The sequence below is a fragment of the Spermophilus citellus genome (assembly GCF_964194105.1).
Source record: "Spermophilus citellus genome assembly, chromosome: 10".
NCBI lineage: Eukaryota > Metazoa > Chordata > Mammalia > Rodentia > Sciuridae > Spermophilus > Spermophilus citellus.
In genome coordinates this window covers 130,732,148-130,744,876 of record NC_138197.1, presented here as the reverse complement: position 1 = coordinate 130,744,876, position 12,729 = coordinate 130,732,148, and the positions used below count along the sequence as shown (strand labels likewise).

The 12,729-nt window shown below is 52.0% G+C and overlaps 2 protein-coding genes across 2 annotated transcripts in view; both read right to left on the bottom strand.

Moving 5' to 3' along the window:
* The window catches only part of SMDT1 (single-pass membrane protein with aspartate rich tail 1), a 155,480-nt gene that overhangs the window by 96,503 nt on the left and 46,248 nt on the right, over positions 1-12,729 (bottom strand). The window lies entirely within an intron of this gene.
* Positions 7,390-12,374, bottom strand: LOC308658762 (cytochrome P450 2D17-like; the record flags this gene model as incomplete). Its single annotated transcript, XM_081311604.1, has 10 exons — positions 7,390-7,568; positions 7,660-7,801; positions 8,255-8,442; positions 8,643-8,784; positions 8,961-9,137; positions 9,559-9,719; positions 9,808-9,960; positions 10,192-10,363; positions 11,685-11,934; positions 12,343-12,374. 10 exons carry the CDS (start codon positions 12,372-12,374, stop codon positions 7,390-7,392), a joined length of 1,596 nt encoding a protein of 531 aa, XP_081167730.1.

Genomic DNA, 12,729 nt, shown 5'->3' with positions numbered 1-12,729 from the left:
GGTGTGAATTCCCTCCCCCCACCGGGCATCTAGTGTGCCAGACAACGTCACAGTACCAGCTGTAGCTCCAAGGGAGTTGGCGAGCCGGGGTCAAGGGAAGCTTACCTACGGTGGGATCAGTGGTGAGTGCAGGAAAGCTGGCGTCTGAAAAGAGCAGACCAGGGCGGAGAGTCTTTGGCGGGGCAGGGGACGGGGCTCTTGTTGGAAAGAGCTCACCCGTCTCCTCACACGGGGCACCAGAATGAAAGAATTCCCCATGCAAAGACACTTCGCCGGAGAATTCCAATTTTATTACAAAAAGCTGTGTGCTTATATAGAACTAAGGGGGAGATGGCAGGGCTTAGATAAATGGCAGGCCGCCCGTTTATTGGCAAGTTCTTCCAGATATCAGCTCCCGCGCCCAGGAATTAGTTCTCATTGGGGCTGAGGTTCCCCACCAGCGAGATTTGAAATTGGTGCCGGCGGGAGAATTCACAAGGGCGGGAACTTTTCGCGCCACTGCAGAAAAGGAGGAGGTAGGAAGAAGAAGTCCTTAGGCACCATGTTGGGGTTTTTCTCTGGGGTACGGCTGCTGTTTATACTTTTCCCAACAAAGCAACTTTAAATCCTTTTTTTCTTTCATTTACAAACTTATGAAAACATCAATAATGTTACCTAATGAAATTTAAGGAATTAAGAGTACTTGATAATATTTAACATTTAGCATTTTAACCTTGTAAATTTAATCAGATGACTAAAAAAATTAGTCATACATATGAGTAATCCCCATGTCAAGTTTATTTTACCAAAATATTAGACAAGTGTATTGAATAGTATTAGCCATTTCTTCCTTGTTGAAGAAAAGTCCTAGATCCAAGGGATATTAGAAAATTTATATACATAAACATTTTATTATTATTTTTTTGACCACTTAGAGAAACTTGTAAGTTTAACTTTAAAGACATCTTTATTTTTATCTGTTTACCCAATTTAAATCAAACCGTTTTAAACCATGTGAATTAAAGATATTTAGATCCATTTTTTAAATTTTATGAGCACTTATTCACTTATATATCAAATTTTATATCATGTACATGATATATGGATATACACACATAACACAAGTGTGTACATATAATACAATAGTAAAGGCCTTGTACCTTTTTGCAGGTGAAATCTCCATTGCAATGTTTACAAACTCCACAGTGAAATAAAAATAGAACTGATTAGAAAAACATTAACCTAGGTCTGCAGAATCAAAATCATGATCTAAAAAAAAAAAAAAAAAAAAAAACAAAATCTAAGAAAAAGCAAGAGTCCTAGAAAAAATGACCAGCCTGTAATTAGAAAGTACCATACAATTTACTTTTTGGAAAAGACACTTTTACTTGTTTTTTCCTTGGGCCTTAGATCAGTCTCCCACTGAGCTTGCAGGCTTCTTCCATTTGCATTTCAATGTAAGTCCTGGCTGAGGTCTGGAAGGAGCAGGGACAACTGCTAACCTGAGCAGAAACCTCAGGTCTAAGGCATTTTAACCATTTTTTTTCCTTGTTGGTAATTGGACAGGTTTGGATGTTGAAAATTATAATACCTTATTTTCTATTAATTTTGAGAGCAAAGCTATGATATGAAGCTCCTTATTGAGCAGTTCCATTATTTTGTGTGACTGTTCCTAGGGCCTTAGTGACAAACAGGTTAAATTTTGTCCACAGGTAAGTTGAGAACAGGGGCTCAAACCCCTGTTTTAATGTTCTTACAGGCTTCCAAAACCTATCCATAACTCAGAGGGGGGGTAAACTTTTTGGGTGAATTTATTCTTTAAAAGTAGGTGGCCCTTTATGGATTCAAGATGGAGGGTGGTGTTTTTAATGTCTCCCTGAGTTTCTCATGAAAATAGCAGGGCTTTCCTGGGGGTCCTGAGTAACTTCAGAGACCTTGGAATAGTTAATGGGCTTTAGCCTGATTTTCCTGAGGGCGTCAAGAACCCACATTTGGAAAAGTGTAATCTTCTAAGCATTCTGTTCATCATTTGGATCCCAGTCAGAATCGTTTCTGGGAATTGCCGGTGCTCTAGATGAATATTAGGTTTGCTTCTAGCTTGTGATGTTGGGACATGGGCAAGATGTAGGTCCATCCCCAAATTCTTTAGCTACTTGCTTTAGGGTGGCATCCTTCTTATTGGAGGCTAAAGTTTGCTAAGGAATAATATAATATTTTTCCAGGTGAGGTCAAGTAGCTGGCATAAGTTTAGAAACATCCCAATATATTTATTTAGATCCTCTGAAAATTTCCCTGAATTTGTTCTTATTTGTTTTAAGTTGGGGGGCGGTCCTCTTGATTTCTCTTCCTCAGTAGGTGATTCCTTAAGGCCTTCTCTCCTGGTAGACATTGAGGTTAGGCCTGAAAACACATGAACATGAGGCACTTTCCTGATCATCTGTAATTTCCCAGTGTGTCGACAAGTGGTCAAACTGACTTGAGAGAGAAGCTCCCACGTGAATGATGGAAATTTTAAGTTTTCTCCCTCATCAGAGAAAATTTTTTATCTAATTAGGGACGTCTCCCTAAACTTGAGCTTTATTATGGTCCAGAAAACCCGTCTCTCATCACCTGGCTTTGCCAAAGTTATTTCTGGCTTCTTTGGACAAAGTGCGAGGGTCCCAGTTTGCCCTGTGCCAGAGACCGTGGGAGGATTCAGACTTAAGGGCCTGACTGCTTTCCTCCCGGCCACTATAACTCCTGATTATGAAAAAAAAAAAAAAAAACATGAAAAAGAGGATAATTGTATGTCCTAACCTTTTGTGCCTAATTGCTGTCCTGTAGGCTAAAGGAACCTCCTGAGGGTAAGGGGAACATCTATTGGTGGTTAAGCACATAACAAACACCATTTTCCGGAGGAATTTATGGGAGGAGTTGGTTAAAATAGAGTGCCTCCCTCTTGCAGCATTTCTTTTTAAGTATGTTAAGTACATCTGAGCATAGGAATAGTAATGGGAGATTTTAAACTGGCTTGTGAAGGCTAACTATGTGAACAAAGGGAACCTGGATGTTTTCTCACTAATCATCCCATGTCTTTCCCTCAGCCCTACAATCTGAATTGCTAGTGTTTCTGATTGGCAAAAGAAGGGAGCATCCAGGAGGGAATGGATGCGGGGTTGGGAGTGTTGCATGGCCCACATGGAGGCAAATATAAATGGGGCTTTCTCTCAGTGCCATTCATCTACTGATCACCTTAGATACCCCTTAGGGCGGTCAGGAGGAGTTTTCAGAGAAGGAACCTTAGGATTTTTGCCTGAGTATAGCCCAGGCCAGAAATTCTGCAATTTTTCAATACTCCTTCAACCACCTCCATGCATCCAAGGCAGATCAGGACTAGGGACACTGTGTACTCACGCCAATTGCTCTGCGGGCCTGGACAGAAGAGTAGGAAGCAGATTTGGCAGAACCCAACATGCCTGCTCTGTATTGAACAGGTGATTGAGAGCTGCCTAGGCCAGGAAACCTTTCACGTGAGTCTTGATAAGTGGTGGCTGCACTAACTGCATTTAAATAGCGGATGGGTGCCCATCATCTTCCAAAATGAAAGAGACAGAAAGATGCACCTCGAACAGATGCAACGTGCGTGGAGAGGAGCTTATCTCCGTGTAGATCTCAGTGGAACCTCCAAATATGATACCTCTGGTTATTGATGACAAGTCCTGCTTCCCCACATGTTGAAGTTCGAACATTAAAGAAGCAGGCCAAGGCAAGCATACGAAACAGGGTTTATTTAAAAAGGGGTAACAGACTTCTCCCATGAAGGAGAAGGGGCCACAGCTGGTATCCTGGTATCCCAAGAAGCAAGGTGTTCTGCCCTTTTCATATGTCCTAGGCTTCCTTTGTTCTCCTGCCTTCCCCCCTTATCTTTCTCCTTTCTGCAGATGTGACTAGGCCCAGGAGATGCTCAGTGGGAAGGCCAAAAGGTGGGAAGCAGGTGGGCTGAAGGGGGAGGGCCAGGATGGAGTAGACAAGGCACGTTAACAACCTTTTTGCTCCCTGTAGGGAGGGGAAATTCCTGGGACAGGTTACCTTGGCAACAGGTTGGCCCAGGGGCAGGTTCTTGATAAGATCCCTCAGGGGACAGCCTCCAACTTCCCAGACTCACTCAAAATTGGCCTCCTTGACCCGACCTGACTTGATTTACCAATCGACACTGACTGCCTGTCTAGTACTGGCTTCAAAATCGGTGTGGTACAGGCGGGAAGAAAAGACAAATATATCAACAGGTGAGATTCCTGGAAATAGATCATTTCAGACAGTCATGTGACAAGTGTGGACATATAATGACACTCCACCACATACATATACATGAACCTAAAATGCTCCTATCACCTGGTCATATTGAACTCAACTTTGAGCAAAACTGCCTCTGTCATTCAGAACAGTGACCTGCGCCCTAGGAGGGGGAGAGGCGCTACCACACAGCCCAGGTGTGTAGGGGGCTGCACCTGGGTGTATGCAGGTAAGCCTTGGGTTCTGCAAACAAGGAATCACCTGACAACACAGTCCTCAGAACATTCCCCACATTAACCATTTCACTCCGTGTAGCCAAATGATTTCCAACAACGGTGCCGACACCATTCCACAGGAAAAGCACACCCCTTCCAGAAACGGTGCTGGAAAAACTGCACGTCCACATGCACAGGAGTGAGCCACCCGTCAGCCGGCACGTATGCAAAAGTAACATTGGATCAAAGACCTGACTAAATGTGTGAGCTCAAGCTATGAAACTCTTGGAAAAAAACAGGGGCAATTGCTGGGCACATAGGGTTTGGCAGTGACATCGAGGACAGGTCAGCAGAAGAACAGGAAACAAAGAACAAGTGGAAAAATTGGATTTCATGAAAATTGAACCCTTTGGGCATGGGAGGCCGCTCTCCACAGAGGGAGAAGGCCACACAGAGTGGGAGAAGATGACCCCAAGAAGCACCTCCAACTAGAGCAAGGCCCTGCGCATGTGGAGAACAGACCACCCCTCACCCACCTACCAGAGGACAAGCACCAGCTGGCACGGGGGCCACGCTGGTCTTCCTAGCTACCCAGGAGGCTGAGGCAGGAGGATCACAAGTTCAAGACCAGCCTCAGCAACTTAGCGAGGCCCTGTCTCAGTAAAACAGAAACGGCTGGGCAGGTGGCTCAGTGGCAGAGCTCTTGTCCTAGAAGGCACAAGCCCCTGGGCTCAGCCCCAGTACAGCAAGAGAGGAAGAAAGGCAGGGAGGAGGGGGAGGAACCAACCACAGAAAACAAGGGCTGCCAGGGCCTTGGGCAGGGCGTGGAGCCCTGTGCTCTGGCGGGAACCTCAATGGTAGAGCCACCGCGGGAAACAGCACAGTGGGCCTCAAAAATGGAAAGAGACTTGCCCCGTGAGCCAGAATTCCACTTCTGAGTCTATGTCCACAGGAGCTGAAGGAGGGTCTCACAGACACCGCTGTACACCCACCGTCACAGCTGCAGGTGGAGGCCAGTGTCCTCTGGCAGGTGAGTGGGTCAGGAAAGCAGGGGACAGGAGCCCTTATCCACAGAGACCCACCCCAGGTCCCAGGGGATGCCTGAAGCTGCCCATGAGCCACGCTGCATACTGTGCTGCTGTCCCTACCCCTCATGCCCACCAGCCTGGGCACAGCAGGGACGATAACACGGCTGACCTGGGAGCTGGCCAGAAGCGCCCTGCAGTGAGGGTCTGTGCATGGGGTCCCTCTCTCTCTCAGATCCGTGGCCCTCTCCAACCTCTGCTCTGCTGCTGAGGGGAGACCCTGCCAGGCCCACATGGGGAGTTGAACTGGGGGGAGGATGTCAGCATGAGACGTGATCAGAACGAGAGGTGTCCTCATGCTACCCAGAAGGCCGTGATATTTTATATGGATAAATTATTTTCTCCTCAAATTTCCCATTTAAAAAGTTGCCAAACTGCTGACCACTGGTACCTGACACCCAAAAGAGACAAACCACAGCAAGGGGGACTGCAGTGTGCCCACAGGATGGGATGTCATTCTGCCCTCAACATGGGGTGCTGATCCCTGCTACCACCTGGATGAATTTAAGGACATCAGGGATATAAGCGAAACATGAACCCACTCCAAAGACGTCACTGTGTGAGTCACCTTCACAGAGCGAGAAAGATGGCTGCAGACCCTGTGGGGCGGAGAGAAGGGGAAGCTGCAGGAACCCAGAGTCTCGGGTTGCAGGGCGGAGTCGGGCAGACGCCAGGGTGATGTTTTCTACCTGGTCATGTTCTAATACCACTGAGCTGCGCACTTACACCAGTTCAGAGAGTACATGTCAGGCACAAGTCTCACCACAAAACAAACACAGACGCTCACGCAGAGCCAAGTGGCCCTTGGAGGACAGAGTTGCTCAGCAGGCCTGGGGATTCCATCCCACATTCTCAACCAAACACCTGACTCCTGTCGGGCCGCAGGAGACCGTCCCTAAGGCCTGGGCGCATCCTCCTTGGCAAGCGCCTCTGTATATCTGAGGCTCTTTACACCAGGGATGGGATCTGGGCGGGGGCACTGGGCCATCTCCTCTGGCCTGGGAGGGACAGGGACTGAGTTGTGGCAGCTGGCCACAGGGCATCTCCATCCCACCTGACCAACCCCAAGAAAATCCCTGGACACAGAGGCTTGGTCAAACTTCCCTGGGGAGCAGGTCCCACTCCCTGTGTCACACCATCTGCCAGGCAGTCAGGGAGGGCACTAATGTCTGGCAGAAACCTGTTCACTTGTCCCTAATCTGAGATCCACAGAGTCTAGACATCTGCATGCAGTTGGCCACCAACCCAGCAGCCAGTGATGGGTCTCTGTGGGTGTCATGGGCCCAGATGTCACCTGCTGAGCACCAGGATGCCCATTTCTCATGTGCATTCACGTGTGACTGGTCAGGAAGGATGAGGCAGGGTCGAGGCCTGGATTCAGACATGTGGCTGAGGACCAAACTGCCGCAGTCCAGCTGGGCCAAATAACCGGGAGGTGACAAGCAACTTGAAGGTTGAAGCCGGAACTACTTTATTGCGAGTGAACTCAGCAGGAACTGAGCAAGAACTCAAAGTAGCGGGCACCCAAGTAAGCGGGAGCCGCTTCTCTGCTGGACAGCAGAGGTATATATACCTAACTAATTACACACAGCTTGACTCAATTAACATCATCTAGATACAGCAGTCAGCCAATAAGGAATCCTCATTATCTTAATGGCTCGCTGGTGTTGCTTCACAAGCCACTCCTCCTGACAAATTGCCAGGCGCCATCTTGACTTGATTTGCATCCCCAACACCAAACAGATCCAGGGGCATCTCAGAACAAAGTGGCAGTGACAAGACTGATTTATTGAACATCAGAGCCCCGTCTGGAGGCAGGGTTGGGGTCTACACCTCCTCTAGCGGGGCTCAGCACACAGTTGGTACGGGGATGGGGTCACTATGGTACCAAACACGCCATAGTCACTGGGCCGGGCTTGTCCAGGGGGCACCGAGAAGCTAAAGCGCTGCAGGAGGCAGGTGAAGAAGAGGAAGAGCTCCATGCGGGCCAGGGGCTCCCCAAGGCATGCGCGGCGGCCTGTGAGGGGGGACTCCGGCTCAGTCAGCCTGTCCCTGGCCTCCACCCCTCCAAGGAGCCCTGGGGAGGGACAGGGAGGCCCCACAGGCACCTGCTGAGAAAGGCATGAAGGCCTCCCGCTTCACAAAGTGGCCCTGGGCATCCAGGAAGTGTCCAGGGTGAAAGCGGAGGGGCTTCTCCCAGACGGTCTCATCCTTCAGCACAGATGACAGGTTGGTGATGAGCATCGTCCCCTGGAGGAGATACCTGCCATGAGCAGGGACTAGGAGGGGGATGTCAGGACCTGACCACTGAACCAGGGTGGGCAGACTCTAGTTGGTCCACATTGAACCCTTGGAAGTAACCCTCAGAGCCAAAGATTCTCAACATCCTTGTGGACATGATGGCAGGGCCAGGTGACAAGGGCCCTGTTGACACCCATACTAACCTCTGTCCCCGAGCACTGCAGTTGCTACAACAATCTGAGGCACGTTTTAATCTACTTCCCCCCAACAACCTGGGCTCTGTGGTTCTGCGCTGGCCTGGCGGCTTCTCTGCTTCCCAGACCCACTCAGGCTGGGCCAGGTGGTGCCAGGGGAACTGGGAATCAGGGGAACTAGATGCAGTCCTCCTTCCCCTGGCAGTGTCCATGCTGGGTCACTAGCTTATTGGTCACTTGGAGCTTGGGAGGAGGGCACCAGGCCTACCTTGGGGATGAAGAAGCCCTGCAACTCAATGTCACGGGTTGTTGAGTGGGGTAGACCTAGTGGGATAATGTCCCCAAAACGCTGCACCTCGTGAATCACAGCCATGGTGAAGGGCATGCGGGCCTGGTCCCCCATCTCTGGCTGCCGCACCTGCCCTATCACTTCATCAATCTCCTGTTGGACGCGGCCTGGACAGAGAAGCAACCCCACAGTATGTCAGCACCCAGGGGCCTGCACCCTGACCCTCTCCCATCTCAGGGCTGTGTCCAGCTTAGCAGGATATCAGGCTTATTGTGGACTGGGTCAGCTTATGCTTGGAGACACAGATGTCCCACTTAAAACGAGGGGACCTTTTGTCTCGAAGCTCTCCCTCCCCATCCCAGCTCACGCTGCACGTCCGGGTGCAGGATCATGAGCAGGAGGGCCCAGGCCAGCGTGGACGAGGTGGTCACCATCCCCGCGGTGAACAGGTCAAGCACTACGATGTGCAGGTTCTCATCATTGAAGCTGCTCTCAGGGTTCCCCTTGGCCTGTGCAGAGGCAGACACAGTGGGCTCAGGAGCCAAGGAAGAAAGTCACCAATGACCTCCCAGTCTACACTCATCAGACCAGGTGCTGGGTGACGGGGCACCACATTGCCCATTCTCGGGCCTCACAGGACCCTCAGCCCACGTCCCCTGGCCCATCTCAGGCAGCCCCACCTCACCTTCTCCACCTCCGCCAGGAAGGCGTCAGTCAGGTCTCGCGGTGGCTGGGCTGGGTCCCAGGTCATCCTGTGCTCCTCCAACAGCTCATCCACCATGGCCATGAAGGCCTTCTGTGCAGGGAAGACCCTGCCAGGCAGCCCTGGGATGCGCAGGAGCACTGGGACCACATTCAGCACCTGTGACAGCCACAGAGGGGACCTGGGTCCCTCCTGTGCTCCTCTCTCTCCTGGAACACACTCAGGTCCCAGCCTCCTCCAGGGTGGACCCGGGCCTGCCTGTTCCACCCAGTGACCAGCTCCCTCCCCAGAGCCAGCCTCCAAGCTCTCTGCTGGCCTGGGCTGCCGGAAGGAGCAGCCCACCATGGGAATCTCGAGCTTGTGTGTTAGCTGGACAGCGGGCACGGGCTCATTTTCCTCTCCTGGAGCCCTCTGACCCTGGCCCACCTGTCCTGCTACTGTTTGAGATGTGCTCACCTCCAGGCCTTCCCTCTTACAGTGTCCTCTCCGGGATGCCCTCTCCCATCGCCCCTGCATGCTAAGCCTGCTGGGAGTCTTGGTTGCACAGAATTGTCCCTGGATAGTCCCCTGAACTCCTCACCATGGGCACCAAGGCAAACTCTTCCTTCAGCATGTCCTCCACAAGGTCCAGCATCTTGGCCATGCGCTGGTCATCATACTCGAAGCGTCGGGCATAGATGAGGGAGGAGATCACGTTGCACACTGCTCTGTTCAGCAGAGTCTTGGGGCTAAAGGGGCTTCCTGGGTGGGACCAGGCCAGTCATGGTGTGGCCCTGCCTCCCAGGCCTGCCCATCTCATCCCTGCTGTGTCCCTCAGCCCATCACTTACCAGCCTTGTTGGCAAAGGCCGTACAGAGGCAGCTGGCCTCCTTGGTCACCCACTGCTCCAGGGACTTCTTGCCCAGGCCAAAGTTGCGCATGGTGGACACGGAGAAGCGCCGCTGCTCGCTCCAGGCAGGCCCATAGGCTACCATGATCACCCCTGGGAATGGCAGGGACAGTTTGTGAGACTTACCTTCCCTACCCTTCTCCTCCCCTGATGTCATAGGATCCCTCTTCTACTCAGTCAGGACACATGCATCTCTGGCTTTTCTCCGTAGGCCGGTGTGTCCACCCCTGTAGGTCCTGAAGTCACTGATCCCTATTTCCAGGTATCAGCTGCCCACACCCATCCATCCCCCAGTTTTCCATTTCTGCGGCTGCTGAAATTTGCCTTGAGACCGTGGTCCGAAGCCCAGGTGCTCATAGATGGGCCTCCACGGGCGATCGGAAGTGTCATTGCTGTGGCTCACCAGCGCCTCCCGCACAGCGGCCAGCCCATTGAGCACAATGACAGGCTTCCAGGCCAGCTGCAGGCTGAACACGTCACCAAAACGGAACCGCATCTGTAGGCAAAAGGGACACGTATTTGTCCAGCTGAACTCCCTGCTGGGCTGCAGACCTTCACCTCAACACAAAAGACCCAGGGACTCTGCAGTGTGCCAACTCCGGGAAGAGACCTGGTATTGACATGTGGGAACATGAGGCTGGGAGTCACACCCTGTAAAGTGGACTAACTCAGTTTGGATCCAACTTTCTGGACGCGGCAACAAGGACCTTGCCAATCAGGATATTGTCACTAGCAGCCCACTGTACAGAGCAGGAGACAGGGTCACAGAGGGGAGCAGTGAGGCGCAAGCCCCCAGCACAGAAAAGTTGAAGTGGTCTCTGTCGACCTGTGTCCACCTCCAGTTCCTGACTGATGTGCTGCTCAGGACCCTGGCCCCTCCCCCATCCCCAAGACCTTTCCCTCTGATGGAATCACAAGGGACTGGGGCCTACACAATTTATACCTGTGCACCTGGATCCCAAACCCACAGCCAAGCCCAGTCCCACCCCCTGGTGTTTGTCCTCTCACACTTTTGTTCTTGGAATGTTGAAAGTGCCTCCGGCTCTGCCGTGCCCTCTTCTAGGACGCCTCTCAGACCTGCTTCCTTTTAGGGCACAGCTCTGGTCCACCTGTGGCTTCACTCACCACCCACCCATCTCTGTTGCCGGAGGGACACCAGAACCTCCACAGTGACCACCATAAACTCTTTTACCTTTCTGTGTGCATGGGATCGGGTATAAGGGACTAAACCCAGGGGCACTTAACCACTGAGCTACATTCCCAGCCCTTTTTATTTTTTTATTTTGAGATAAGGTCTCACTAAGTTGCTGAGTGTGGGGAGTCACTCTGGAAATGCACCCCTTTAAGGCTTGAGCAAGAGATCCTGAAAAATTATTGCAGCCTGCAATCACCTGGGCTTTACCTCTGCTTGGCGTGGTGTGGCTCCAGGAGTAGGCTTTACTGGGTGGGGTTGAGAGACACTCACCTGTTCCTTTGTAATCTTACCCCTTTGCCCTTTTTTGAATAGAATGTTCCATGGAAACTCCCCTTGTGTGTCCCCTATATAATAAAGAATTCCAGTGGCTCTCTCTCTCTTTCCACAGACCTCTAAGTTCACAAAGAGGTCCCCGGATTTTGAAAACAAAGCACACAAACACCTCTCTGTGTTTGTGTGCTTTCTTCGCAGTTTTCTTAAGTTATTGGAATAGTCAGATTTTTTTGATCCCAGCTAGGATAGTTGGCGATAGCTGAGTCTACCTGGAACTTGCAATCCTCCTGCCTCAGCTACCTGAGATGCTGGGATCACAGGTGTGCACCACCAAACCTGGCTCCTTTACCTTTTGGAAGGAGCTGGGCATGTTCTGGAAGTCAATCTGCAGCAGGTTGCCCAGCCCGGGCAGTGGCAGGGGGCCTGGAGGGTAGCGTGCAGCCCAGCGTTGGCGCCGGTGCATCAGGTCCACCAGGAGCAGGAAGACGGCCACGGCCACACTCACGGCCCACAGTGCGTCCCCAGTGAGCAGCCCCATGGCTGCCGTGCTGTCCACGAGCTCCTCTGGCACACCCGGCTCTCCTGGCCACTCCAGGAACCTGGGGCCAGGGAGGACAGTCTTGTTACACCCTGGGCACTTGACTGCCTGGGCCCTTCCCTTATAAAGGAGCTGAGGCTGCCCTTCGCCCTCTGCCTGGAGCCAACACACTCTGTTGACTGTGCAGGCAGAGAGTGCAGGGAGGGGCCGGGGCCGGGGCAGCCTCCCAGGCCCTTGGCCCTCCTGCCCTCTCCAGGTGACACCCAGGGGAGGGCATGGAGACAGGGAATCGCCCCCGTCCCTGCACCTTACCCTCTGAAGGAGGCCCAGGCTCATCACAGCACCAAGGTGTGCCTTGAGCTGCCCTCCACTCCTCACAGGGCCCCCTCCCTGACGTGGCCACGCCTGCCCCTGAGCACTGCCCCTCCTTCCTTGCCTCCCCTCCCTCTCCTCAGTGCCTTCCACTCACCTTTGCCATGCACACCAGCCTGGGTCCTCCATGAGGTCATGGTGATCAGGGAACCACGGGACAGGAGCACAGGTGGACCAAGCTCTCCAGGGGAACGAGGTTCTCCACCGGGATTAGTCCATTCCCAGCTGCTGGAATGAAATAGGGCAGGTCACCTTAAAAGGAAGAGGCTGGCTGTGGTTTATGGTTCTAGAGGTTCCAGGCCTCACTGCGGGTGGTGGGTTCCTCTGGCCAAGTCCCAGTGACCCACGTAGAGGGAGTCAGGAAGACTCGGCCAGCTGATCTCCCTCTGACAAAGCCTCCAGGATTCAATCCCTGGGCTGCATGTCAGCGGCTTATCTAAGGCAGATGACTCTCCAAAGTTCCACTTTAATCTCCGTGGTCAGA